Raw genomic sequence first — 27,656 nt, forward strand, 5'->3', positions numbered from 1 at the left:
TGGTTTCCCAGGCCACAAGCAGGGAGCTGGATGGGAAGCGGGGCCGCCGGGATTAGAACCGGCGTCCATATGGGATCCTGACACATGCAAGGCAAGAACTTTAGCCACTAGGCTATTGCGCTGGGCTCCTGTCTCTCTCTTTAAAATATGACCTCTAAGGATCTGAGAATTGTTTCAGTCTGGGGAGCCTTAGTTTATTTATGGTTGTTTCCAAAGCATCTAGATTTGTTCCTGGCATACAGTAGCTACTGAAACATTAATTAAATGAATAAATGAGAGGCCAGTTATATCAGATTGAGCCACCGCATGTGACACTGCCATCCTATATGGTCTGTGGTTCAAGTTCTGCATACTCCATTTCTGGTCCAGCTCTCTGCTGATGTGCCTGGGAAAGCAGTAAGGGAAGGAGCAAGAGCCTATATCCTTGCACCCTATGGGAGACCTGGTAAAAGCTCCTGGCATTGGTCTGGCCCAACCCTGGCTATTGCAGCCATTTAGGGGAGTGAACCAGTACATGCAAGATCTCTCTTTCTCTCTCTCTGACTCTGCCTGTCAAATAAACAAAAAGTGAACCTGAAATAAATGAGTGAACAGTGTTCACGGTGGATTTTGTTTGTACGGCACGGCCAGAATTATAGAATAAAGCAAGAACAAAACTGGGGAGTGAGCTGCTCATCCGACAGGTCTGTCTTTGCACCCGTTTGTTGCAAGGGAGGTTAGACAGAGGACCTTGAGCTTGCCGCCAGCTTTCTGACTGGGTTTGGTTGGGTCTGCTGGGGCTGGACCAGAAGCATTGGAGCTTGCCTGGCTTTGTATCACTCTGTCCTTACAGCCTGCTCCATCCAGTGGCAGGGCTGGGTCTTTCTACTGAGTGGAAAGAAGAGAAAGAAGCCACCTGGAACAAGTAGATGGATCTTAGGTGGGCTGGGCTAAAGGATGAATTAGGCCACTGGCAGTCAGGTGTCCTGGGTGGGGTGGAAAGAAACAACCATTGTCAGAAAAAGCAAGCATCTAAGCAGAGGTCTAGCCAAGCGGATTACAAGTCAGAGTTTGGGGGAGTCGTCCATCCTTCCTTCCTTCCTTCCTTCCTTCCTTCCTTCCTTCCTTCCTTCCTTCCTCCCTTCCTTCCTTCCTTCCTTCCTTCCTCCCTTCCTTCCTTCCTTCCTTTCTTCCTTCCTTCCTTTCTTCCTTCCTTCCTTCTTTCTTTCCAATTTCCTCATTTAAAAGGCAGAGAAAGAGATTTTCTCTCTGTTGCTTCACTCCTCAAACAACAAGAGTGAGGGCTGGGCCAGGGCAAAGTCAAGAACCTGCAGTTCCATCTGGGTCTTCTGTATAGGTGACAAGGGCTCAAGGACTTGGGCCATCTTCTGCTGCTTTCCCGGGCACATTAGCAGGGAGCTGGATTGGAAGTGGAACATCCTGGACTGAAACCAGAGTCCCTGTGGGATGCCTGTGTCAATAGGTGGCAGCTTTATCTGTTATACCACCACACCACCTCCCTGGGGAGTATTCCTAAGTGGATGTCAGCTGTATCTGTTGGAAGAGATGGCGGGCGGGGGTGATGTGTACCAAGTCGTGTGTGCTGTCCGCATCAGATGGAGAGAGGCCTGAAGCATAGGAAGCATCCCAGGGAAGCAGGTGGTACAAAATGGGGCCCACAAGCTCACCAGAGGCAGGCCCCAGAGGGCAGAAACAACCAACAGGAGGGAAGCCCCCGCACTCTACCCCTGGGAATTTACTGCCAAAAAAAAATCGTCGGCCCCCTTGATAATAGATCACACTGGAAGACTGGCTCCAGGCCAGGCCACAGACAGAGGGAGACTACAGTAGGGCACTCTTTGGGCACCAAAGTTGAGGTCAGGAAGTATTGAACAGCAGCAAAGATTTATGGTTCAGTACAAAAGCCAGTTAAAAGATTAAATGCACACATCCGAACCCAGGAGAGTGACATACATACCCATGAGGCTTGGTGGCCAAATTTATAAAACTGATTTTTATTCTCTCTTTGTCCTTTTCAGTATTTTCCAAGTTCCGCACAGTTAGGGTGCTTTGGCCATGTGAAACAGGACAAATCTACATCTTTTAAGGAGTGCGTGCTTGATGTTCTACCAACAGAAAGCAACGCCCATCCTGTTTGAAACAACACGCAGAGGAGGTACTGACTTCCAGGGCCTCTTCTGTTGGATGCTCATCTTCCTTAGTGTCCTGCAGGGCAGGAAAACTTCTTGAGGGAGCCGTACAGGTTGCAAATGGGATTGACACTTGATTTGGAGACAGTAGAGTTAAAATAAAATAAAGGATGTGGAGCGGAAGCCTGGCACCGCAGACAGTGCAAGGGTCGAGCTTGGCCGTGGGCTGCAGACTAGAACCACAACCTCTCAGAACCCAAATGAAGGATGCCTCATCCTGGGCCTGATGGCCCCTCCTTTTCCACCAGCCTTGCCACTCTGCCCCCTCCTTTCTCAGGGTCAGTGAAATATAGGCACAAAGGCAACGGGCTTCACTAAGTTTTTTGACCAAGTGCAAGTTTTTGAAAATTTTTACTTATGTATTTTATTTTAGGGTGACTACCTAATGCTCACAACAGCTAGAGCTGGACCAGGACAAAGCCGGTACCCTGGAACTCAATCCAGGTACTACTGGGGAGGAGGGTCCCCAGGACTTGCATCGTCATTCTGGGGTGTGCACTTGCAGGCAGTTGGGTCAGCAGCAGAGGACCAGGCACTGTGGTACAGAAGTGGGCATCCCAAGCAAAGACTTAAGCATTGTCTCAAAGTCCACCTCCAAATGCAGATTCTAGGACGCACAACTGGGAGGACGGAGGGTGCCAGGTGAGTCTCTTCCCAGGCCTTACTTTGGGCTATCCTGGCCACGTAGTTTACTGAGAGTCTGAACGTGCCTCTCGGTGGCCTTTTATATGCCCTGCTGTAACGAGCAATGGGTGCAGGTAATTTTGTCCTGGCGACCCTTTGCTGCTCCTCCAGCCCTCAGCAAAGGCTTCTGTTACGCTGCTCTGATGGACAACTGCTTTCCTACCACCCATTTGTTCACATTTCTCTCACTCTGAGCATCTGTGACCTTGTTTTCCACACATCAGGCCAGATCCGCTGATAAACTCAACAGTGACTCGGTATCTCTCTACACAAACCCATCTCTTTTCAATCTTCAGTTCTGGGATTTCGGGTGTCTCAGGAGTCAGAGGAGCAGGGACACTGGGCAGAGGCAAGGTGGACAGAAGCTCCAGGGAGCAGGAGATGGAAGACGCCTCATATAGCCACAGAACTGGCCTTCCCCGTGGAGAGGCCTCAGGCTTTTGGCCTTTCCACCTGTTTGTTCAATCATTTGTCCTTTTTAATTTACAGTGGTAATCGTTAGTCCCAGCTGGGCCTTTTGTGTGCATTTCTTGAATTCTCCCAGCAACCATTCCAGGGAGAAAGTTATCTCTATTTTATAAAGAAGACACTTTCAGAGAGATCAAGGACCTTCCTAAAGGCCACAGAGCCAAGGACTGACAAAGCCAGAATTTTAACTTAGGCCTGACAACCTTATAAATCTATGCTCTTGGGCCCAGCGGCGTGGCCTAGCAGCTAAAGTCCTCGCCTTGCATGCGCCAGAATCCCATATGGGCGCTGGTTCTAATCCCGGCAGCTCCACTTCCCATCCAGTTCCCTGCTTGTGGCCTGGGAAAGCAGTCGAGGACGGCCCAAAGCTTTGGGACCCTGCATCCGCGTGGGAGACCTGGAAGAGGTTCCTGGTTCCCGGCTTTGGATCGGCACAGCACCGGCATTTGCGGCTCACTTGGGGAGTGAATCATCGGACAGAAGATCTTCCTCTCTGTCTCTTCTCCTCTCTGTATGTCTGACTTTGTAATAAATAAATAAATAAATATTTAAATATTTAAATAAATAAATCTATGCTCTTCCGACTTCCTGTTGAAGCTGACCTCCTTCAACCCCATCATCTGGATGGAAAAGATGACATGAGGTGGAAAGAGGCATCAATGAATAGGGAGAATCCAAAGTCAAGTGTTTGCTGCCCACGGTTCAAGGGCTGTGTTCCCTGGGAGGAACCACTCCAATAGCCGTGCTCACATGCGCTCCTGCGGCCATGGGTTCGAATGCTAGGAAAAGTACTGAGCAATGGTCAGTTGCTAGCCTTCTGGCTGATTGAATGATGCAAACAAAATCACACCAAATTGTTCACCGTGGTCTACTCAAGATGGAGTGCTTAACCAATGAAAAGGACAACCCAAATCTACTGATGATGTTCAAAGGTGGGATCTTCGTCCCTGGTGACATTTGCCAATATGTAAAGACATCAGGGTTGCCACAATGTAAGGGTCAGGGATGATGCCACATCCTACCATGCCCAGGAGATACTCCCCTTCACCCCCACACAACCACCTTGACCTGCCAACAAAAGATTATCTATCTGGAGCCCGAAGTGCTAGCCTAGTGGCTAAAGTCCTCGCCTTGAACGTGCAGGGATCCCATACGGGCACCAGTTCTAATCACATCCAGCTTCCTGCTGTGACCTAGAAGAGCAGCAGAGGACGGTCCACATCCTTGGGACCCTGCACCTCCGTAGGAGAGCCAGAAGAAACTCCTGGCTCCTGGATTTGGATCTGCTCAGCTCTGGCCATTGTGGCCACTTGGGGAGTGAATCATTGGACAAAAGATCTTCCTCCCTGCCTCTCCTCCTCTCTGTATATATGACTTTCCAATAAATTTTTTTTTTTTAAAAAAGAAGAGTATCTGTCCCCGAATGACAGTAATGTCAAGACTTGACAATTTTGCACCAAGCTATCAGTCAAGAGGGACTTGATTCAACCAGACTAGCGAAGTACTAGAAACAGCAGGGTCTAATTGCACAGCTTTAGGCATGAGTGAGGATGTGCACGTTGTGTTAGGCTGGGCAGTGAGCACTGTGTATTTTTTGCAGTTTGTTGTACTCCACAGCGACCGGTGGAATTTACTTAGCTTTCCTTTGGGTTCAAATCAGCAGTGAAAAGTCTAACTTCCAAAAAAGAATCAAACAGAAAATGAAACGTACATGTAATAATGGGAGTTCAGGTGCAAAGCTCCCTGCAGCGGCTTCTTTGCTATAAGGTTACTCACCCCCTCGTGTGCCCTGTTCCAGGCCACAGTAGCTAGACACACACCACCTGTCCACATTTAGCCGTGCAGAGCAAGCACCTGGGATCGCAGAAAGTGGAACTCAAACGCCAACTCTACTGCCACTTGCCATCTTGAGCAAATTGCTTTCTTTGAGCTTTCATCTTCCAATCAGCATAAGTGAGCTCTCTCTACAGGGCTGGGGAGATTTCCTGAAACTGTTTACATAAAAGCCCCTGTCAAAACTACAAAGTGATCTACGGCTCACCTGATGACGACCACACATACACACACAGAGGGTGTCTCCTCCATGCGGCATGTGGGTTCTGTATATTAGATTTCCCCACGTTATTGTTGCCTTTGTAAGGCGTCTCCTGGGAGACATTTTATTTTCTTATGCTGCACTGGAGAAATATTTTCCATATCATAAAATAGAAACGTTGAACTAACTTCTATTACTCACGACCCAAGGGAGATTATTGCTTCCTCGTGGACAAGGCTTCTCATTAGCATGAGAATGTTGGGGAGGATTCAGCAGGCAAGGTTTAGGAAGCAACCCTCCCTTTGCCAACTGATGCCATCTTGCCTCCCCCCCAGGGCCTTATTATCCCACAACAAGCCTTGCCACTCTGATCCAGAGGCACCCTGCTCTTTAACTCTCACGTTTTCATTTTTCCTTAATAGGAGCTTGGATTTTTACTTTCAAAGTCAACGCACTTTTAAAGGCTATAAATCAATTGGCCATGCTTCGAGGACAACCCGAACTGACAGCATGAATTAGAGAGGTGGCCGGTGAATATCCATGCTGTTTATCAGCTTTGATCTGGTGATCACAGGGTGCTTGCAGCAATTCCAACACACCTGATTTCTCATCATTGCTCCCCTACATGTTGCTATGCAAAGCAAGATTATTCTGAGGATGAGCGAGCTGTGTTTTGTGTTGTGCTCTGAGTTCCTGAGAACAGAAACTCCTATGACTAAACTCTCCGTGAACACAGAAAACCGAAGAATGAGTATCAATGCCCTCATCACTCAGCCTAGCCAAGTCACATTTGGTGTTCCATTGCACTTAGCAGAGGGGTTTACTGGCCTTGGAGGATGCTTCTCCAACAAATGTATGCCATCGTTGTTGGCAGCTCATTGAGGTCAACCTCACATTACAGCTGTGGCTGCTTAACGGGGGGCATAGCAGGTGTCTGTCTCCTAGACAGCGGGAGGGGGCCAGACAGAGGTGGGCAGATGCTCTTGAAGGAGGCTTCCTCTCAAAAGCAGGAATGCAGCACCAGGAGTAAGAAGTTTTAAACTCAGGCAACCAGCTTCTGATCCCATTGCTCTAATTAGGGGCTTGCCAAGTTCAGCTCTTAGGTCAAATATGGTGGCTTCCTGTTTTAGCAAAGAAAGTTTAATTGGAACATCTGTGGGCTCATTCGTTTATATACTACTGGTGGCTTCTCTTGCTGAGTAGTTGTGACAAGGGGCCATCTGGCTTGTTAAGCCCCAAATGTTTGCTATCAGGTCCTTCGGAGAAAAAAAACAAAACAAAACATGATGACCGCTACTGAATCATTGGGTTCCCATCTGAGGAAGTCTAATGGGAAACATATTATGCAAACTAGGAACACAAAGAAGTGAATGCAAGGGTTCCTGCCTCCAGAATCTATGCAAAAGTATAGTTGCGCAAAAATGATTTACCAAGGCAGAAAGAGTTGGATGAAGACATGAGTTGGCAGTCAATGTGCGTGTGTGCTGGGCAGTGAGCCCATTGCTTCTCTTGCATCATACAGTTTGCGCCTCACAAAATCCCTGGAAGGCAGCTATCACTCTGTGTGACAGCGCTGAGGAGCCCCGGGTTTCGCAGCCTTTGCTTGCCCCCTAGCTAACACATAGCTCAGAAGCCCTGGAGGTAGGAGTGTGGCTCTAGCATTGAAGCTCAGCGGCAGGATGGTGCTTGGTGACACAGCTTCCCGTCTGCACAGAACCTGTGGATCACAAAGGTTCCTGCCTGCAACGCTGAGTCCAGTCTAAACACATGGAGACTTGGGCTCTTGTCTGTTTCCTTAAATAAAGCAGCATTTCCACAGCACTTACATTGTGTCATGTATGTGATGATTTTAGGAATGCAGAAGTCTGTATGTGAATTATAGGCTAACACGGTGTTGTTTTGTGTAAATGACATGAATAGCAGCAGCGTTTGGTATCTGCAGGGGAGGGAAGAGTCCTGGGACGAATCTCCTGTCTTTAAAAAGTTCATAGAAATTGCATGTGATGAGGTGCCCAGCGCGATAGTATAGTGGTTAAAGTCCTCGCCTTGCACGCACCAGGATCCCATATGGGCGCTGGTTCTAATCGCGGCAGCTCCACTTCCCATCCAACTCCCTGCTTGTGGCCTGGGAAAGCAGTCGAGGACAGCCCAAAGCTTTGGGACCTGCGTGGGAGACCCAGAAGAGCTCTTGGCTCCTGGCTTCGGATTGGCACAGCACCGGCCATTGCGCTCACTTGGGGAGTGAACCATCGGACAGAAGATCTTCCTCTCTGTCTCTCCTCCTCTCTGTATATCTGACTTTCCAATAAAATAAATAAATCTTAAAAAAAAAAGAAATTGCATATGATGAAAGAGTGACGTATGGCTAACAAAACTTTTTACGACAAAACAAAATTTTTCTAAAAGAAGAAGAAAAAAAGAGTTCTGTATTTATTTGAAATGCAGGGAGGAAGAAAGAGAGAAAAAGAGGGTGGGGAAGAGACAAAAATAGTGAAAGAGACGGTGAGAACTTCTATGTGTTGGTTCCTGTCTTAAATGGCCACAACGGCTGAAGCTGTGCCAGGCTGAAGCCGGGAGTTTTATCTGGATCTCCCGTGAGGGTACAGGGACCCAGGGACTTTGGCCATATTCTGCTGTTTTCCTAGGTGCTTTAGCCAGGAGCCGGATCAGAAGCAGAGCTGCCAGGGTTCGAAATAGCACTCATATAGGATGTCAGCATCATAGGCTTAACACGCTGGGCTCCAACCACAGCCCCCAGACTTATCTTTGTTAATATCTCCTTTTCAAAGAGCTTTTTGAAGAATGCTTCTATTTCAAAAGTTTAGTGAGGGGAGAGGTCGCGATGGTCTGGGATGATTTGCAAAGGATTCGAGCATTGATTGATTGATGGATGGATGGGATTGATGTGAGCATTGCCCAGAAGGACCGAGAAGTCTCCAGGAAAACAGCTCTCTTCCAGGAGAGAGGGACCCAGTTACATCCTGACCCTGACCAGCCAGGCCTGGGAAGGGAATTCAGCCGTATGTGGGTCTTTTTTGGGGGTCCGTGCCTCAGAGCAGGTTCAGGGAATGTGTATAGCCTTCCGGCCACTGCAACCAACCCCGGGTGCCATAGGGCCGGCTGCAGGGACCATGGGAGTGGCGGCTGAGCTCCTAGGATAGAGGCAACCTGTCTTAAATGGGGACACACTATGATCAGGACGGCACACTGCACAGTGAGAACCCGAAACAGAGACTGCGTCCAAACCAGGCTGCTACCAGTCCTGAGACGAAGTTCTCAGTGGCACAGAACTTCCCTTTTCTCATCCATCAAGTGCAGCGCTAATGCTGAGCACAGAGAATTGTCGTAGGATTGAACTGGTCTCGGGTGGGCTGGGATCATATTATGGCCCAGCAGGCCAGGCAGATCTGGCAGGTGAGCAGTGTCACTGGGGATGAAAACAGAGATACCAGGGGAAGGATTCTGGAACCAATGAAGATGATTCCACTCCAGAAAGTGGCTTCCTTCTCCCAGTCAGCTCAGCAGCCCCTGGGCATCCACAGGAGGGGAAGGCCCCCAGCTAAGGGCAGAAGTTTGTAGGGCCTCCTGCTGCAGGAGCCAAAAGGCAGCATTGTCTTTGGGGCAACAGATCTCTGACCCCAACTCTCGTGAGGTACTGCTTAATACCAAGGAAAGGGAATCAGAGAAACACACTCACCCCCTGTGCTGTCTGTGCATCTGCAAAAACTCTTCTTTGCCTTATTCTAATTAACACTCTCTTTGTCTATATCATCCATCTAACCGAATCTATCTATAGCTTCATTTAAAGGCACTGACAATCGAGTTTATGCCTAGTCCTGACTTACAAAGGTACTTTTCATGGTTTGTGGAAAATGGAATTAAAAGATAAATGTATTTGGTGCAAATAATATTTGAATTAAACACATGTTTTTTTCCCATAGTATACATTTGCTTTGAATTTTAAAAAAAGTTTTCAAAGGGCAGATAGAGAGTGTGTGTGCTACCATCTGCTAGTTCGCTCCTCCCCTGAGCCCCAATCAAATGCCCAGAATAGCCAGGATCTGGCTGGTCAAAACTGGGAATTGGGAGCTCAATCCAGGTCTCCCGTGTGGTTGGCAATAGCCCAGTTACTTGAGTTGTCACTGCTACCTGCTAGGGTTTGCATGAAGGAGCTTACATCCAGAACCAGGCAGGATTCAAGCCAAGGCCTTCTGGCATGGGGCACGGTCGCCTTAACGGCTAGGCCGAAAGCTGAACCTACGAACTTTGGAAGACCCTGTGCATGCTAAACAACCTTTTAATTCCACCTCTATGAACTTCTTGCAGTGCCTCACATGCAGCACCTGTTCTGTAAACCAGTGGATCTCTCCCTCTCGAGTTAACATTTACTCACTTACAGACCCATTTGCCTTGTCTCTCCTTGCAAGGGCCAGGCATGAACCCTTATTCAGCTTCTCAGACAGGTGCTGACTGTAGAAAGGTGCAGAGAAAAAGTAGCTAATCCTTGGTGTACCCCACCCCCACCCCAAGAAGAACACACTGAAAGCGCTTCTTGCCTCAGAACCAAGCTTGAACCCCACTCCACCGTGATAGACCCTGGCAGCCAGAACCCGAGAACACAGCTACATTCTTCCCTGCCGGCTAGCCAAGGAGACTGGGCAGTGGGCAGGAGAGGCAGCCACAGCTGGTCCCTCCTCCTGTCCAAATCCCTCTGCCCAGATGTCATGGCAGGAGTGAGTGAGGGGAGAGTTCAAGCAGGTGGAACTGTCTAAAATCCAGAACAAGCCCCACTCATCGAGGGACTACTCAGATTCATTGTGATACTGCAGAATGTGCTGGTGTTGTTTTTCTAAAGGGAAACCCCGGTGCTGCCGAGACGGGAGGCATCCTCGCTCTGACACACATTTATTCCATCTTCCGGAGGCGAGCAGGGAACAGGGCTGCCTCAGTCTCCCATAACAGGCATACATGCCAGTCACTTCAGTAGGAGCCAGGCTGTCTGTGGCCCCGGGCCAGGAACAGGCAGTGTCCTCCCCTCGAAGCAGCTCCATGCCAAAGAGCTCTGGGCACTGATTGCCTGGGAACCTGCCCTTGTTCTTTCCCACTTGAGCCACATCACAGAGGTAAGGAGCCAGCCTACAACCAAACTTGGCCAGATTTCTTGGGAGAAGTGAAGAAGTTGGATTTTGGATTTAAGTAAGAAAGACAAAACGTTGACTCCAGTTGAAATTACAGGACAGGGGCTTGTTTCCTGATGCAGGCAGGGTTGCACAGTTTCTCTGGGCTTCTGGAGAGCCAGTTAGAAAAAGGCTGTCTCCATTTGGAATTCTTTTGGAATTGGGCCTCGAGACAAAGATTAGAAAATTTATTTAGAATCTAAGCTCAGAGGAGCACCAGGTGATGTTTTGGGGTGGATGAGATTTTTCTCCAAAGATGTCAAGTCCTAACTCTTCAGAACCCTTAAATGTGATTTTATTTGGAAACTGTGTGCTCACAGATGATCCAGCTGAAAGAAGGCCATGAGGATGAGCACCCATCCAAAAGGACTAGTGTCCTTCAGAAAAGGAGAAAGTCAGGTACAGAGACAGACGCACATGGAGAACTACATCGAGACGAAGGCAGAAAATGGGGTGAGGCGGCTACAAGCCAAGAAAGACTAAAGGTGGCAGCCTCACTCCCAGCCACAAGGAGAGAGGTGCCGCCTAGCCGCTCGCTCACAGCCCCCACAAGGCGCAACCCTGCTGAGCTCTTGGTCTGGAACTTGCAGGTTCCACCAACAGCACTTTTCTGGTCATGGTATTCTGCAGCCCTAGGAAAGTGGCACAGTAGATGTGGGGGGATCTGAGCAGGCAGTGTGCAAGGGGGGGCCTTCTCAAGCCAGCTGCCCCTCCCAGGGACAACTGGAATGCCATCACACAGAGGATAGAATGGGGCTGTGGAGTCGCTGAATGTGGGGTGCAACAGTGCCTAAGCCCAGTCGGAGCCTCAAAGGACACCGAGCTTTGGACACCCTGGCTCCTGGTGCTGCATGTGGAGGGTTCACAGCCCTTCCACATGTGTCCTGTTCTCTCGGTAATACATTCTCCTCATTCCAATCTTCCTTCTTTCCCTTGCACGTCTCTCCCCTCTTCCCTCCTTTGAGCTCTCCCATGTCAAGCCACTCAATAGCAAGCCGCTCTCAAACTGTATTCTGCACACCATTTAAGCCGTGTTAGATGAAGAACAAATTTCAAGCACGTGGAAAGCAATTTGCACCGTGCTGTATAACCCTACTTCTCTTGCTTCCCCTGAGGGAATGTGGAACACACATTTGCTGTTAGAAGGTTTGGAAAAATCCTGTTGTTGAGCTACACAAACAGACCCCATGTCCTGTAAGCTTGAACCAGCGTTTCCTTCATTTTGCAGGATGGGGTTAACATTCTGCATGGCACAGACTGGGGAGTAGGATCCTCTTTAGGATTTTCAGGGACTGTGTTCTTTAGTGCACAGCTCCCTGGGACAAGGGATGGGGTCTCCCCGAGCAGGTGCCACATGGTCTTTCTGGGTGCAGACCTCATTGATCCTTACAAGCGAGGTGTCAAGGGCAACAGGTTGGAGGCAGCCCCAGTGTCTTCATCTCAGCATTAGCCTGAGGGCGAGCAGTGAAGTTCAGGAAGTTGCCTGGTATTCTAGTTTCCCGGGGTAGAGCATCCTATTCCTTCTCTATATCTTCCCTTTTCTAACTCCCTTCTCTCCATGGTCACCATTGCAATTCTCCCCCAAAGTCCATCGCAAATACTAGGCAGGCCCATGGAGGGGTGGTATATGTAACACCCACCAACAGGCATGATAGCTTATGATGGAACCAAGCTCCTTCCTGCTAGCCATGTGCTGGCAGGCCTCAGTTGCCTAACTGCCAAATGGGACATCAATAAAAGTGCCATGGGATTAGTTGACCAAATGCATGCAGACAGCACATTAAACAAGCCCTGTCTGTAAATGCTAACTGCTGGGGAGCTCGGATCGCTCCCAGGGGCCATCAAACATCTCCTTCTCCTCTCAGAGTGTGTGGGTTCTAGCGACATCTCAGCTGTGATGGGTCACGATGAAGCACCTGGCATGCAGTAGTGCTCAGAAAACAGCAAGGATCAATTCACGCCTGGCTGTGCTCTGGAGTTTCTCTCTTTGATAATACTTTATTATTATTATTTAACATTTAACTTTGAAAGGCAAAGAGAGAGAGAGAGATTTTCCATGTGCTGGTTGCTGACCCAGCTAGCTGCAATAGGCAGAGCTGGGCCAGGCCAGAAGCCTGGAGTTACCCTTGATTCTCCCGTGTGCCTGGCAGGAGCCCCAGCACATGGTCATTTTCTATTGCCTTCCCAGATGTGTTAGTGAGGAGCTGGACTAGGAACAGAGCAGCCAGGACTTGAACTGGAATTCCAATACGCAATGCTGGTATCACAGGCGGTGGCTTAACTCATTGCACTCCAACACCAGCCCTATTTCTCATCGTATTTCTGACCATGAGTTGCATTACAAAAACATACTCTCTACTTTTGAAAAAGAAAATGACTTGTTTTCCTCTAATTGATTTTAGTCTTATCTACCCAACTAGCTTGGCCTGATAAGACATCCTATAAGGGGTGCATTTGGCCTTTGGGGACTGGGGGACAGGGGCCAGTGTCTTCACGGTCACCATGGTGTCAGCCAACAATCAGAGAGGCCACTGACGAAGCTCACAAAGATACATTTATCTGCTCCTCTTTGTCATTAATGGGATGCCAGGGCAGCAGAATGGAGGAATGCCAGGCAAAATGCACATCCTAGAAAACTCTTAAAGAGGAAACCTCTCAGCACCGGCATCGTGGTGTAGCAAGCCAGGCTTCCATCTGTAGAGCCAGCATCCCATATGAGCAATGCTTTGAGTCCAGGTTGTTTCAACTCTGATCCAGTTCCCTGCTTATGACCTGGGAAGGCAGTCGAGGATGGCCTAAGTTTTTGGGTTCCTGTACCCATTTAGGAGACTCCAAGAAAACACCTGGCTCCTGGCTTAGAATCGGCTCACTTCTGGCTGTTGTGACCATTTGAGCGAATAAACCAGAGAATAGAAAAACTCTCTGTCTCTCCTTCTCTCTGTAAATATGCCTTTCCAATAAAAATAAATATTTTCAAAAATAAATACAAATGTTCATAACCCAAGGGCCTCATCGAATGAATTAAAGTCCTATTGGACGTAACTGGCATTTTGTTGTTTTCTTTCTGAAGTGCGTGGTTGATGTATAATTGACACATGATAAGACATTTTCTAAATCTGGATGCATTAATAAAAGGAACTTGAGTTTGTTGTTCATTCTTTAATCGTGTATTGAAAGACTATGTGGATAAGACACTCCAGTTGTATTTACTCTGCTTGTGGGTCTGCTCAGAGTTTAGTTCCTGCAAGTCCGCCTGCCTGCTTTCCCGCTACAACTTTGCACAAGAACATTGTGTGTCAGGCAAGGCACAAGGGCTGCCCCTTGCCTTCTGGCAGTCTGTAGCCCTGTGGATGGGCAGGTCAGACCCTGTGGCACCACAGGACGGAAAAGCAAAAGGTCAAGGCAACACAGGTGGGCAGGACAGGTAGCTATGTAGGCAGGCTTCCTTCCTGGAGCGCTGACCTGGTGCTGTGTTAGTGCCCCCTGAAACAGCTGAAGGCCTCTCCCTTGCTTGGGCAGGTGGCAGTCTGCAGGGCCAGGGCCCTGCTGGAGGGTAAGCTGATCTAACACAGCCCCACCAGCTGCTGCTTTTTTGTGGTTGCCACTTTGGGGCGAGGCCTGTCACACATGCTGGAGACCCAACTGGCCAACTCCGGAAGCCCCATTTACTTACAACCAGGCAGCCTGTTGGCACGGACAGCTGATGAGAGCAGGAGTCTGTCACTTGCTTATAACATGGCCCATTCTGGTTCTGGGCTGGCTAGTTTCCTAAACTCTCAGGCCATCCTTTCACTCCTGGGAAAATGCAGGAGTAGAACTTGAAGTTATCTGTGAGTCTCCTGTTCAAGCAGTCCATGGTTTTTCCACATGGATCCAGCCTCGCTCCAACCACAGCAAATCTTCCTACAGAGGTGCCGCCTGCCATTGGTACGACGGAGGACAAAACTCTAGAGCTGCTACCCTGATCCCACCCAGCCCAGTCATGACATCACGACAACCCCCTGCTCACTCCTGGCTAGTTATACTTTGTTTGAACAGTGCATTCCTAAAGACTTTGCAAAATTCAGAGAAATTTCCCACAGGCACCAATGTAAAATTAGAACCCCATTATTTTAAATATTGTACAGAAAGTGCACTATTAATTTTTTGAATTACATTATTTCTTTTTTATATATTTTTTTCTTTTTTAAAAATAGTTTATTTTGCTTTACGATATAGTTCCATAGCTTCTGAGGTTGCCTGTGCCCTTCCCCAGGGTCCCTTCCCCCGGCCCCGTTGATTCCCCCTCTAGTTTTACAATGGATGTCCTTCACGAACAGTCACAAGTCCCTCATGCTGTTATTGAAGTGTTTTCCAACAATGTAGGCATGGACATTGCCAGAGTCCATCATCTTACTGTTAGGATGTATTCAACTCTTTAACAGAGAGTCCATCCTTGGTCTGTACGCATAGAGACATACAGCACTTTTCCTCCATATTTGAACATATCAGTCCCCGCTACACTTGCATTATATATCCCCTAAAATACAGAACCAGTGAGCACAGTCCACAGCAGGGTGAAAATAAATTTTCATCAACATGAAGTTAACAATCATGCTGCAAAAAATAAAAATGCATCACATTCTTGCTTCAATTTGCAGTTTTGTATTGTCAGATCGACTAGCTTTATTTCTTTTTTCCTTTTTTTTAAAAAGATTTATTTGTTTTTATTGTAAAGACAGATATACAGAGAGGAGGAGACAGAGAGGAAGATCTTCCGTCTGATGGTTCACTCCCCAAGTGAGCACAATGGCTGGAGCTGAGCCAATCCAAAGCCAGGAGCTCTTTCTCCAGGTCTCCCACATGGGTGCAGGGTCCCAAGGCTTTTGGCCATCCTCAACTGCTTTCCCAGGCCACAAGCAGGGAGCTGGATGGGAAACAGGGCCGCCGGGATTAAAACCAACGCCCATATGGGATCCCAGGGTGTTCAAGGTGAGGACTTTAACCACTATGCCATCGTGCTGGGCTCAAATTGCATTATTTCTAATTCACACAATGCAATTATAATCCCATCACAAATGACCTATTGTATATTCCCTGTGAAAGAGTCTCCTTTTTATTCTTCAAAGAGAAGCAATGAAGGTGAGGACATGGGGTTCAACCTGCTGCGAGAGGCCCCGAGTCTGAAGGGGATTCTATGAGGACCACGTCCACCACCAAGAAGACGGGGTTTCTCTCCTGACTCCTTCCGGAGGGTGGAGGAACTCAGCACCTCCTTCCTCTGGTGATCCTCTCACACTGAATCCGACTGGACGTTAGCTTCTTTGTTTCACTTTGCTTTCAATTGAAATTGCTCCAGATGTCCATGCTCTCCGGAGAAGTTTGATCTCAAAGAAACTCACTCCTAGTGCCCTTAGCCCTGCCTAGACAGCCAAAACCTGTCTCCCTCCTTTGACAGACAGAGCCATGCTCTACCCTTCAGAATGGCTGCCAGGAATTTTCTGAAGAAGCTGTGATCTCAAACCAACCAGGAACCAGAACAGCTTCCAGTCTGAGACTTTGTACTTGGGGTCTATAGCTAGAAAATATTGATATGTTTTCCAAACTAAGAAAATTTTATATATATATATAAAGAGAGAGAGAGAGAGAGAGAGAGAGGCAGAGGCCATGAAGTGAAAAAACTGCTTCCCGAATCTTCCCCTCATGTCTTCTCGGCTGTCCCTGTTGGTTCGAAAGACTTGTGGGTTCGACTGTCTTCACCGTGCAATAGCTTCCTCTCCCACATGAGATTATAAAGCTTTGAGAACTAGAGGCGCTCCACATCCCCACCTACAGGAGCCATTCCCTGATGAGATGCTCAGTTGAAATAGAAGGGGTTTGCCTTAAGGCAGTCTTTCTGGGGGAATTATGGTTGGGGACATTTAACAATACAGCATTTGCAATGGGCAGGTGAGAGCTGGCCAAGTTTTTAAAGGGGATTTCACAAGCCAGGTCAGCAGGGAGATGGATGGGTGAGCAATGGTGGATACAATTATTTGACTTTCTGAGCTGTTCTTTTTGAAGCCTCTATGCTTAATAGAAAGAAAAAGAATAATCCCCTTTGCCAAGCTTTTGTAGCTCAATCTTTATTGTTCCCATCAAAATCCAAAGAAAATGGGCAAGATTCATTTTGTCCGGAAAGCATTTGTGTATTTTATATAGGTCTGGACTCTGAAGCACTGATGGTTACAGTGGGGGAAAAGACAAAGATTTCTCTCTACTCTCAGGAAATCAAAAGAGGAATTTTGAAGCTCTCTAACCTAACTAAAACAGTCCTGGGTGGCATCTATGCTTCCTTTGCTACTAAACTGCATGGAAATTAGCAGACCCACAAAACAGTGACAATTATACCAGATCACAAAGAACGCAAAGTTGGAGTTTTTCCATCAAAACCAAGAACGTGTTTTCTGGGGGCCAGGGGAACTTTCTTTGTTTTACTCCGTGGGTTCTCAGTCACTCAGGGTCCAGCTCTAGGACTCAGGTCTGGTCGGTGGACCGATCAATTAGGTCAGCTACCTGCAGCGTTGTTCGCTTGACCAGGGCATATGCAGGGTGTTCAGTATTTACTCGCGGATGCATTGAGTTGCAGCCAGTTGCTTTAAATCAATAGATATTGACAAGTTCAATCAGGGTAATTTATCAGCTATCTTGATGGGCCAACGTAGGTCACCAGAAGGCACCCTGTTCGTTTGCTTGCCAACCCAGCCTGAGGGTGGAAAGAAAGAAAAGCATGGAATGCTGTTTGACTGTAATAGTCAACTGCAGGATGACCACTGTGGGAGAACCTGCGGAGTCAGTAACATTTTCTGCTGACGGGTAAGTGTTGCTGAAACCGTGTGCTGGGGCCTCTACCCCAACTCCGGTTCCAGGGGAACCACTGGGCGTGAGCTTTTAACCCCCAGTTCTGAGAATGATGTTTCCACCTTCTTTTGTCATTGTGAGTCTGGAAATAATGTCAACAGTGGGTCTGGGAGATCCCCCACAGGTCTGGGTGTGGGTTTCAGGGGTGGTCAGGGTTTCCACACAGGCGGGAGGAGGTGGGATCAGCATTCCTGGTGGGAACTGGGGACAAGAAGATGCAAAGAAGGAAGGCCACTGGGTTTTCTTGGGAGGCGAGAAAGTTCTGAGGACCCAGGGCCCATTGGCCTGAGACGTCCAGGCACCTGCAACAGGCTGTTCTTCTCCATCACCAGAGACTCTGGTTTGAACACAGGTTTTCTCCACCAGCCCCATGGCTCACCTGATCAGGCTGCCAACTACAATTGCATGCAGTGTTTGCTCTTCCTTCTATAGAGCTGCCCTGCTGCCACCAAGCTCTTCTCAATAGAGCAACCATGCCCACAAGACCCTCATTTGTGCACACAAAAGCATACCAGTGTCCACCAGCACAAACCCTTCAGCATACAGATCAGCATATACTTGCAACACACAGCTGCATGTCCACCTGCACCTGTGCTACCCAGAATACATACACAAGCACACAGCAGCACACACACCAGCATGTATGTACGGCAGGACAGAGCCTGCAGTGCACAGAATAAGAGGCGAGCACACACTCGGGCAGGCACAGTTGCCGAGCACCACGCTGACCTATGAGCTGAGGATGTTCTCAAGATGGATTCAGGTGGCTCAGTGGGCCTGCTTCCTGCAGTAGCAGGCCACTCTGCCCATCAACCACCTGGAGCAACAAGTGGCGATCTCCCCTCGGCCTCGCCTCGTCCGGCTAGTCACACCCTTCTTCCTGTAACAGCTGCTCTCTCCAAGTCCTCGCCAACACTCAGCCTAGATGGCAAACGGGCAGTCCATGTTGTGTTGTAGACCCAGTACGGTTGTGCTTGGTGGGGACTGGTGAAATGCAGAGTACACGGTCAACTCTCTCCACCTCACCCCAAGTGATGAAGCTGGTCCCCCAGGATGTCCTCCCAGCTACCCCGAGAGGCACCAGCTCCTACAGTCCATCACCGCTCTGCTGCCCCGCTCAAGTCCCAAGGACACCCCCTCCCCAGCGTTCCTCCCAGCCAGCTTTGTGGGAGACCACTCTGAGCTGCAGATATTTGAATATTCAGCTCCTCAGAGTGCCAACAGTTAACTCTGTGCAGCCATTTTCTCCTTTCTGTATGGTTTGCTCCAATCAAGGGGATATGAGTTTGCCTTCCCCGAGCCCAACCTTGGCAGATGGAAATGGGCAAAGGCTACCGTTTTACATGAATAGCTACAAATTGATGGTAGACATTTGCCATTCAAAGGCGATTCCTCACTCCTCATGGATTTAGGAGAGAAAAACCTTCAACATCTGCCCATAGTGGTATCACAAAACCTTCCCTTTCCTACCAAACAAACGCAATCCAGGCAGCCATTAGGGGGCAAAGCCTCTTACATTGGATTTATTTTGTTTTGTTTATACTTCTGCTTAAGTCAGCAAAGAGGGGTGCAAACCTACAAACAAATGGATTGAACCCAAATTGAAGACCATCCTGCTCAAAAAAAAGGCTCTGAAAAAGATGGGCTTATTAAGAGTAAAATGGAAAATATGTATTTATCAGATTTGGGGAAAACTTGACTTCAAAAGTGTATTGATATGTCAGAGAAAAACACAGTTCTGTATTAACAACCACTTAATATTCAATAGAAAATACGCAATCTATGACGATATTCCCCACCAACATAATTACTCCTTCATTTAAAAACAAGAAGAGAGTAATCATGAGTGCTTACCAAGAGGAATGCTCTGCAGGAATTTTCCCGCAGGGGTCCGGCTTGCTTTACATGCACCGTGCCGGGATCTAATACGGGTACAGGTTCATGTCAGGCTGCTCCACGTCCCATCCAGCTCCCTGCTTGTGGCCTGGGAGAAAAGCAGAGGACGGTCCAAAGCCTTGGGACCCTGCACCCATGTGGGAGACCGGGAAGAAGCACCTGATTTCTGGCTTCAGGTCGACTCAGCTCTGGCCGTGGTGGCCACTTGGGGAGTAAACCAGTGCACAGAAGATCTTTCTCTCTGTATTTCCTTTTCCCTGTAAATCTGCCTTTCCAATAAAAATAAATAAATCTGTTTTTTCAAAAATAAAGATCTCCTGCAGAATTCAATCACCTGCAACATGACCAAGCAAACCCAAGAGCCAGGTTCTGGGGGGAGCAGCCCAGAGCTTGCCCAGAAACCATGCTTGGGGCTGGGTCTACTTTAAGGCAGCTCATCGAGCCTCTGGACCTCACATAAAAGAGGACCCTGCTTCTGGCCATGCGAGGGCCGTTAGGACCCCAAGGTCTCAGACCACACCTTGCACAGACACAGGGAGGGGTAACTGTATTGAGACACGGCCAGACCTCCACAAGGAACCCCCATGTCCTTGTCATTTTTTTTTAACCTCTGAGTAGCACAAGCCATCCCAAACGAGTGAAGGGAAGAAGGAAACCTCCTAGTGGTCCTTCTGGTGCAGGCCGTGGCTTGTTTTCTCCCTGCCAAGATCCTCGTGTGGCTCCCAAGGAATGCATGGCTGGTGCAAAAGTGCAGGGCACACATCAGACAACTTGGAGCTTCAGCTCCGGGATTTTCACAGCGCTGTCTCTAATCAGAAAGTCTGGAGGAGCGTGGCAGTTGGGAATCCAGGGAAGAAAGTATTTGGATCGGAAGGAAGACCAAAGCTCTGCTTCTGAATTCTGACAGCAATTCCAGTGAGGTGGGGCGGGAGGCAAGGTGACCGTTCCTAAAATCCACGTGACTTCAAGACCACACAGAAGGCATTTGGTAGCCGAAAGACATGGTCGGTATTACATAATATTTTTTGTCTTTCAGTTGAGACACCAAAGCCCCCAGAGAGAAACTTTTAGACAAGTGTATGCCTCAGTTCAGTGACAGAAAAAGAAAGCACGTTGAGTATTTCTCCTTTACTGCAACACGAAAGTAACATGGTTTCCATTTTACAGATTGGGAGACTGAGGCATACTTGCTCATAGTCAAGGGTTTCCAAGCACCCATATTGCAAGGTTGCCATGAAGTGCACATGCTGTCCCTTGCGTTAGGTGGACATCACTGCAATCACCTATGGAGGGAGAATGGGGCTCTGCTGTGGGCACCATGCCTCCTGCGGCGGCATCCTGCACTTAGGGCCCCATCTTAATGCCTCGCCACCTCCTCTCTTCTTCCCTGCCTGCCTGCTTCAGAGAAAACCCTTGCAAACAGAGTTAGAAAAACACATTGTTTTCCCCCCACCAGAAGTCCATAATATCCTGCAAAATGCTTTTTTTGTTGTTTTTGTTTTTTAAACTTTAACCTATTCTTTCAACGGTCCATCAGATTTGCTCAAGAAAGGAACAAAGTTACAACAGGATTAGCTACACGCTAATAGCCGTCTAAATGCCCCAGAACTTGGGGATGAAAACACAAGTATTTACTCTCGGGAAGTTTGCAGAGCGATGAAAAACCTCAGAGGCTGAGTATGAGAAACTGTGCTTACAAGAAAACATTCAGAAAAAAGGCACATGAAACTTTTGTACACAAAACAACCAATAAACAAGTGCATGCACTTACAAAGAAAACAGAACGTAAAAATTCAGTTATATCAAATTTTTTGAAAAAAAAAATTAACTTCTTTTAATGATTGCATGCTATTTTTATTCAAAAGGCCTCAAAGTAAGAGGGTAAAAAATTGGACTTACAAAGTCTACAAATGCTGTTTTTTCTTTGCTTTTTGTGTTTCTGGGTGAGTGGATAATTATATACTAGAATTTCTGCCAGAAACCACAGAGGCTTCTTTTTCCTCCTCAGCGCTATGGATTAGTTTATTGATTTATTAATCTCTGGTGGTGACAGCTTTGCTTAAGACTCTGATGTTAATAACAAATAAGAAAAACGAGCATCTTTGCTGTGGAGACCTATGTGAGGTGACTCATTTGAAGTGGTCTCTGTCATAGGTCCAAAATTAATAAATGTCCTACAGTAGAACCAGAAAATGTTAATAACGGTAAACTACTGTCTTAGACTTTACACACCCTAATCCCTCTGCCTATTTCATTTCTAGTTTTTGCTTTGTTTTTGAAAGAAATGATTTAATACGGAACTATTTAGAAGTTCAAACGACGCCAGCCCCACACGCCTCCCAGGGAGCCATGGGAGCTAATGTGATCCTAGCCCACGGTCCGGATCCCCTTTGCTCTCATTGGTCCTGCAGGCCCTCATGGACACTGTGTGCTGCACACTGACTCCACTAAGCGCTAAGGACACAGCACGGGGACAGCTTTCTCTCAGGGAACTCAAAGTCGTTTCTTGCTTTGGTTTTTTTTTTTTTTTTTTTTATGTTGGAAGACACAGCATGCGCATTTAGTGGCCAAAATCATCCTTTCCTGTCCACTAATGGGGCAACGGATCACTTACATGAATTTCTTCACCGAACTGAATATTTCATCAGATACTAAACACACCATCCCCGTGGTGTTCTGAGGAACCAACCCTCAGCCAACCAGAGCTAAGAAATCTGCTTTGAACACTTGCTGGTATGAATGTCATGGATGACTTCATTATTCCCAGATGCAGTTCAGCAGAAAAGAGATTCCCGGAGCAAGTGTTAGGACAACACTAACGCAGGGAAACTCCTTCTAGGTAAAATACAAAGGCCTGGAGTGATAGCCTAGTGGTCAAATCCTTGCCTTGCAACTGCCGAGATCCCACATGGGTGCAGGTTCATGTACATATCCTGGCTGCTCCACTTCCCATCCAGTTCCCTGCCTGCGGCCTGGAAGATCTGCAGAGGATGGCTCAAAGCCTTGGGACCCTGCACCTAAGTGGGAGACCTGGAAGAAGCATCTGGCTCCTGACTGCTGGCTTCAGATCGGCTCAGCTCTGGCTATTGTGGCCATGTGGGGAGTGACCCAGGAGACGGCAGATCTTTCTGTCTCTGCTTCTCTCCGTGCATCTGCCTTTCAGATAAAAATAAAATAGACCTATAAAAATTACTAAGTAAAATATGAGACATGACACCAGCAGACTTTGAAAGAAAGAATGTGCGTCTAATAAAAACTAGACCTAAAGATTTTCAAAGAACAAAAGCAAAAGCCAAAGGCACGTTTAAGTGAACACAGCACTGGCAGTTCTCCACTCCAAGCCTTCCCAGGAGCTTTTTTTGTGAGTGTTGAAGGGCAGCGTATGTCGTCTCTTGGCCCATAAGTCTGAGAAATGGCAAGGCGGAAGAAGTGGCAGCTTGCCTAGATAAGCAGAGTCAGACAACCAGAGGGCAAAACAAATGGATGGTGAGAACGCCACTGATGAAAAATCTGCTACCATTGTGAAATCCACCTCTAAGGAGAATTTTTTTTTTGGGGGGGGGCAAGATTGGTGCACAGGACACTACCCCTTAAATACTCAGGCACTAAGATCCTAAACCAACCTTCAGGCTGCCGGAGCTGAGCAGCTGCGCTGACCACTGGCAAGCAGGTGGATTTTGTTCCTGACTTCTTCCCCTTTCGCGATTAGAAACACACCTTTCTCGGACATATTTACACTTTGGGGGAATACCAGCATACAGAGCATGCATAAAGACATATGAAGATGAGCATGGCATGGTGTCTGTATTGGCCAGTCTTCCATCTGCAAGTGCCAGTATCCCATGTGGATGTTAGTTTGTGTCCTGGCTGCTCTACTTCCCATCTAACTCCCTGATCATGGCCTGGGAAAACAACAGAGGATGGCTCACAGCCTTGGGGACCCTGCACTAATGTCAGAGACCTGGAAGAAGTTGCTGGCTCCTAACTTTGGATTGGCTCAGCTCCAGCCAGTGCGGCCATTTTGATAGTGAATCAGAGGATGGAAAATCTTTCTTTCTCTCCTTTTCTCTGTAAATCTGCCTTCCCCGCCCAAAACAAATTTTTCCAAAGCCCCAACAACTGAATCATTTGGAAAAAAATTTAAAAGACATGCGAAGTTGGTGGGAGTGGTACCTAACCAGCTGAAGCTTTGATTCCAAGTCACCGACATGGGCTTGCAACCAGGTGCTGGGTGCCCGCAGAGATGGGACAGGGATGGGTTGGCTTTCACCAGGGGGAGGACAGGCCACAATGAGCGGTATGCTATGAGTGTCAGCCAGGGGTCTCTGCCCCTTGTCTTTGGGTTTTGAGATCAAGAAGACAGCTTAGGTTGCTACAGCCAACACAGCTTCCATGCATGTGTTGTCTGACCTTCAATTCTCCGCATCAAGGCATCTTCCCCTGACTTTAGGGGTGAGGAACCTGTGCCCATGTCTGCACAGCCAGGCAGTGGCCGGGCTGCGGTTCTAACTGTGATCTGTTGGCTGTTCCCACCATACGTAGGTGCCTTCCTACCTCACCCACCCCGGGGTGGGGGGGAGTGGGGGCAGCCTTCCCTGAGGCTTAGGGCTACAGCGACCCCTTTTCCCTGGAGAAAAGACAAAGGCCCCCTGGCCTCAGGGTGCCTTCTTGCCAGGAGGGCAGTAGGGGTAGTGAGGAGCTGTGACTGTACACTGCACACGCCATCTTACAGCTTCTTCCAGCCTCACAGCCGTGCCCCATGCCCTGTCCTGGCCACCCCTGTGGACGGGGATGTGGCCCGCATTGCCTATGGCTCTAACCATAAGGGAATTTGCAAAGAAACAAATCTGGAAAAGAGCTTATGAAAAGCAGATTTAACAAAGAAGAAGAAGTTTGGGAAATGGGTCGCTCAACTGAGCAAGAAGAGAGATTAGGCCTTGAAGAGACGCCCGTCAGCGCCTTCCCACAGAATGGCGGGGGGAGGCCTCTAAGCACAATGGTGTCCCGTGTCCCTGCCATCAGAGACCCTGTTCCTGGTCCCCTTGTCCTACCTCGCCTCATTTATGGGCTAAGACACTGGGGGAAGCCTGCGTGTGTTACCCTTGGCTAAAACATAACCAAGCTTTCAGAGGCAAAATGAATGGCCACACACAGCGACAACCGCAGTAGATCTTTGGGGTTGTTCCCTAGCGTCCTTTACTTGTGGAAATGGGGCCTGGCACACCCTCCTCTCCTCCAGCTGTGGGCCAGCTGGCAGCCCCAGGTTCCTCAGACGGAACCTTGCGCCTGCTCTGACAGCCACGTCATCATTGGCTCCAAAGCCCAACACAAAGGGCCCAAGGAGGCTGAGGGAAGGTCTCATAGGGCCGGCAGGGCTGCCCGGCCTGAGGCCCAGTGTCTCGGTTCTTTCAGATCACGCAGGACACGCTGCTTGGAGCTTGTCTTCACCCCACAGTGCCGGCTGACTCACATCCTGAGCAGGCTTTGCTGAGAAAAGAAACCTTACAGAAAACCCCGCCATTGCTTGGGCTTGGGAGGCGCAGCAGCACCATGGGCTTTTCCTTCCTGCCAGACACTGTCACCCAGCCGGGGCTCACCCTGAGGCAGGCCGTTCAGTGCAGAAGCAAAAGGCCCTGTTTCTTGCAGACACGCCATAACACCGGAGTCCCAAGCCATCCATCTTGCCCTGTCTTCTCACTTGCCTGCCTCCTCATTGCCTGGCCAGGCTCCGCTGAGCTGGGGTGTGTTGGAGACAAGTCGCCTTGCTGCTGGTTGGTCATACTCATGGTGGGGCCCTCCCGGTCTCCTTTCTATCCATGGTTTCGTGAGCTGCCTGAGGTGGGGGCACCAGGCAAACTGCCCAACCTGGGACGGGTATGCCATGGGGGTGGGGGTGGGGGGGCCTGTGGGCAGCCATGACAGACCTCTTGGGCAGGAGGTGGCACAGCACTCCATGCTTCTGACAACGTGTGCCACTTCCCACCTGCATTCAGTCCATGTTATCCCTGCCCCAGCGGGGATTCTAAGCCAGCCAGGCCTAGGGGGTGAAGGTCAGGCTCAGAGTCACAGCATCGGGCCAGAGGGCAGAAGCCCCGCGCACTAGGAAAAGCCATGGCAGCTTCAGACTCAGCCTGGCTCTGACTATCTCCTCCTACCCAGCTACCATGAGGTGCTCCCCCACTTGACCAGCCTCGGTTCCTCTCCCTCTTCCTTCCTTCTTTGGCCCCCTGCTCCCTTTCCCTCCTCCTCCAATTAAACCTTGCCCTCTCAGGCTTTCTGCCTCCTCTCTGTAGCTGGAGAAATTTACACCATTGGCAACTGGATACTCAAGCTACAGGTTCTGAATAAGTATCCAGTTTGGCCGCACTACAGCAGGTGCCTGCTCGGGACCTGCTCAGGATTTGCAGACAACATTTCTTGCTCTGCACTCCTACACACACACACACACACACACACACACACACACACAGCGAGAGAAAGAGAGAGCTTCTGAGCATTCCTCGCCATCGGGCCGCCAAGGCTTACCTGTAATGGGGAGTTGGGCTTGCAGGACAACCGCGATGACCAGAGCTTTCCACTTCATTGTGCCTTCTCTGCCCGAGGTGGTGCCAGGAATGGAGGCCGCCGTGGCGAGGAGGGAGCCGACCACGAGAGGAGGTAGTTGCTGCTTTGTTCTGCCACTGCCTCCCCAGGAAGGGGAGGACCCGCACCTGCCAGCAGCACCCAGAAGCGTACACTCCCCCTCTCGATTCGCAGGCAGGAAGCGCTGGAGGTTTGAGGGTTTGGGGTGTCGTGTACAGCTCTTTGTCTGAATGCTGCCTGTGCTTTGCGATGGTCATTGTGTTTTGTGTTCCTTCCCCAGTTTTTCATGACTTTTAGCCAAGTCCCACGAGGATTAGCAGGGTCAGGGCTTAGATAAACCCGCCTTCACCCCTGAACAGGCGGGTGCAGGTGCCATATTCCTGGGTCCCAGCTGATTTGATGGAAGGTGTGTAAAGACCAGATCTGGGGACTCGGGAGCAGGCTGGATGGGGTGACAGACGCCCTGGGCTTGGGGACATCTCTGCTCTCACCTACATGTCTCTTCGCCTTGAGTAAGTCACTCAACAGCTCTAGACTTCAGCTCTCTTATCTACAAAGAGCTGGAGTAGATCAAACACGACCGTTCTGAATTAGGAACAGTGCGTCATTTGAAACACTTCACTTCACACGGTGTTTTAAACACTTTTGCAAGCTGTTCATCCTTGAATATTAGAGGAATTGATCATGACAAATATGATTAAAAGCTTGAAGTAAACTTAGTAAAAGGGTAAGATCTTTAAGGTGAATGTGAAAGGAACTTTAAAACAATACAGAACATACCAGGAAAATGGAATCACATGACAGATTTAGAGAGGCTGGCATGGTGACCTAGTAGGTTAAGCCTCTACTGCGACATGAGGATTCAGGTCCAGCTAACTCACCTGGGAAGGCAGCTGAAGGTGGCTTAAGGATTCAGACCTTTGATAACCATGAGGGAGACCAGGAGAGAACTGCCAGTTCCTGGGTTTGACTGGCCCCCCAGAACTGGAGTGTCAACCAACGGATGGCGATCTCTCTCTCTCTCTGTCTCTCTCTCTCTCTCTCTGAGGCTTCTGTGCAAGTGATTCAGACACCAGCTAGGAAGCTTGAATCCCACATCAGCGTGCATGGTTCCCTCTTGGTTCTGCATTTTGACTGCAGTTTCCTACTAACGCAGACCCTGGAGGCAGCAGATGATGTCTTCGGATTCCGGCCATCCTCATCTAGACTCTGAGTTCCTTCCTTCCCCCCAGCTTTGGCCCCTTTGCCAAACAAGGGCATTTGGTGAATGAACCAGTGGGTGCAAGTGCTCTCAACTCCCACAAGTGAATCAAAATGTTATATGTTAAAAAAGAAGTTTGCTTTGGCTCACAAAATTTTGAAATCTGTGCATGGTTTTCTCATAATACCCATTAACAGTTTTTAAAGATTTATTTTGATTGGAAAGACACAGTTACAGAGAGAAGGAGAGACAGAGAGGAAGATCTTCCATCTGCTGGTTCACTGCCCAAGTGTCTACAAAGGCCAGAATGGAGCAGATTCGAAGCCAGGAGCTTCTGGTCTCCCACGCAGATGCAGGGTCCCAAGGCTTTGGGTCATTCTCTACTGCTTTCCTAGGTCACAAGCAGGGAGCTAGATGAGAACCGGAGCTGCAAGGATTAGAACTGGCGCCCATGTGGGATCCTGGCATGTGTAAGGTGAGGACTTACCTGCTAGGTTACTGCTCCAGGCAACCTTCACTTACTTTTTTTTTTTTAAAAGATTTAT

At 48.7% G+C, this 27,656-nt stretch overlaps 1 protein-coding gene across 1 annotated transcript in view; it reads right to left on the reverse strand.

Annotated features, from left to right (window-relative positions):
• Nucleotides 1–26,036, reverse strand: part of CD247 (CD247 molecule) — a 73,557-nt gene extending 47,521 nt beyond the window's left edge. The window contains exon 1 of the mRNA XM_058660591.1: nucleotides 25,854–26,036. Within this exon, the coding sequence (XP_058516574.1) occupies nucleotides 25,854–25,911 (58 nt within the window). The 5' untranslated portion in view covers nucleotides 25,912–26,036. The remainder of the gene's footprint in view (nucleotides 1–25,853) is intronic.
• Between the last annotated feature and the right edge of the window lie 1,620 nt (nucleotides 26,037–27,656).

The sequence above is a fragment of the Ochotona princeps genome, chromosome 2, assembly GCF_030435755.1.
Source record: "Ochotona princeps isolate mOchPri1 chromosome 2, mOchPri1.hap1, whole genome shotgun sequence".
Classification (NCBI taxonomy): Eukaryota; Metazoa; Chordata; class Mammalia; order Lagomorpha; family Ochotonidae; genus Ochotona; species Ochotona princeps.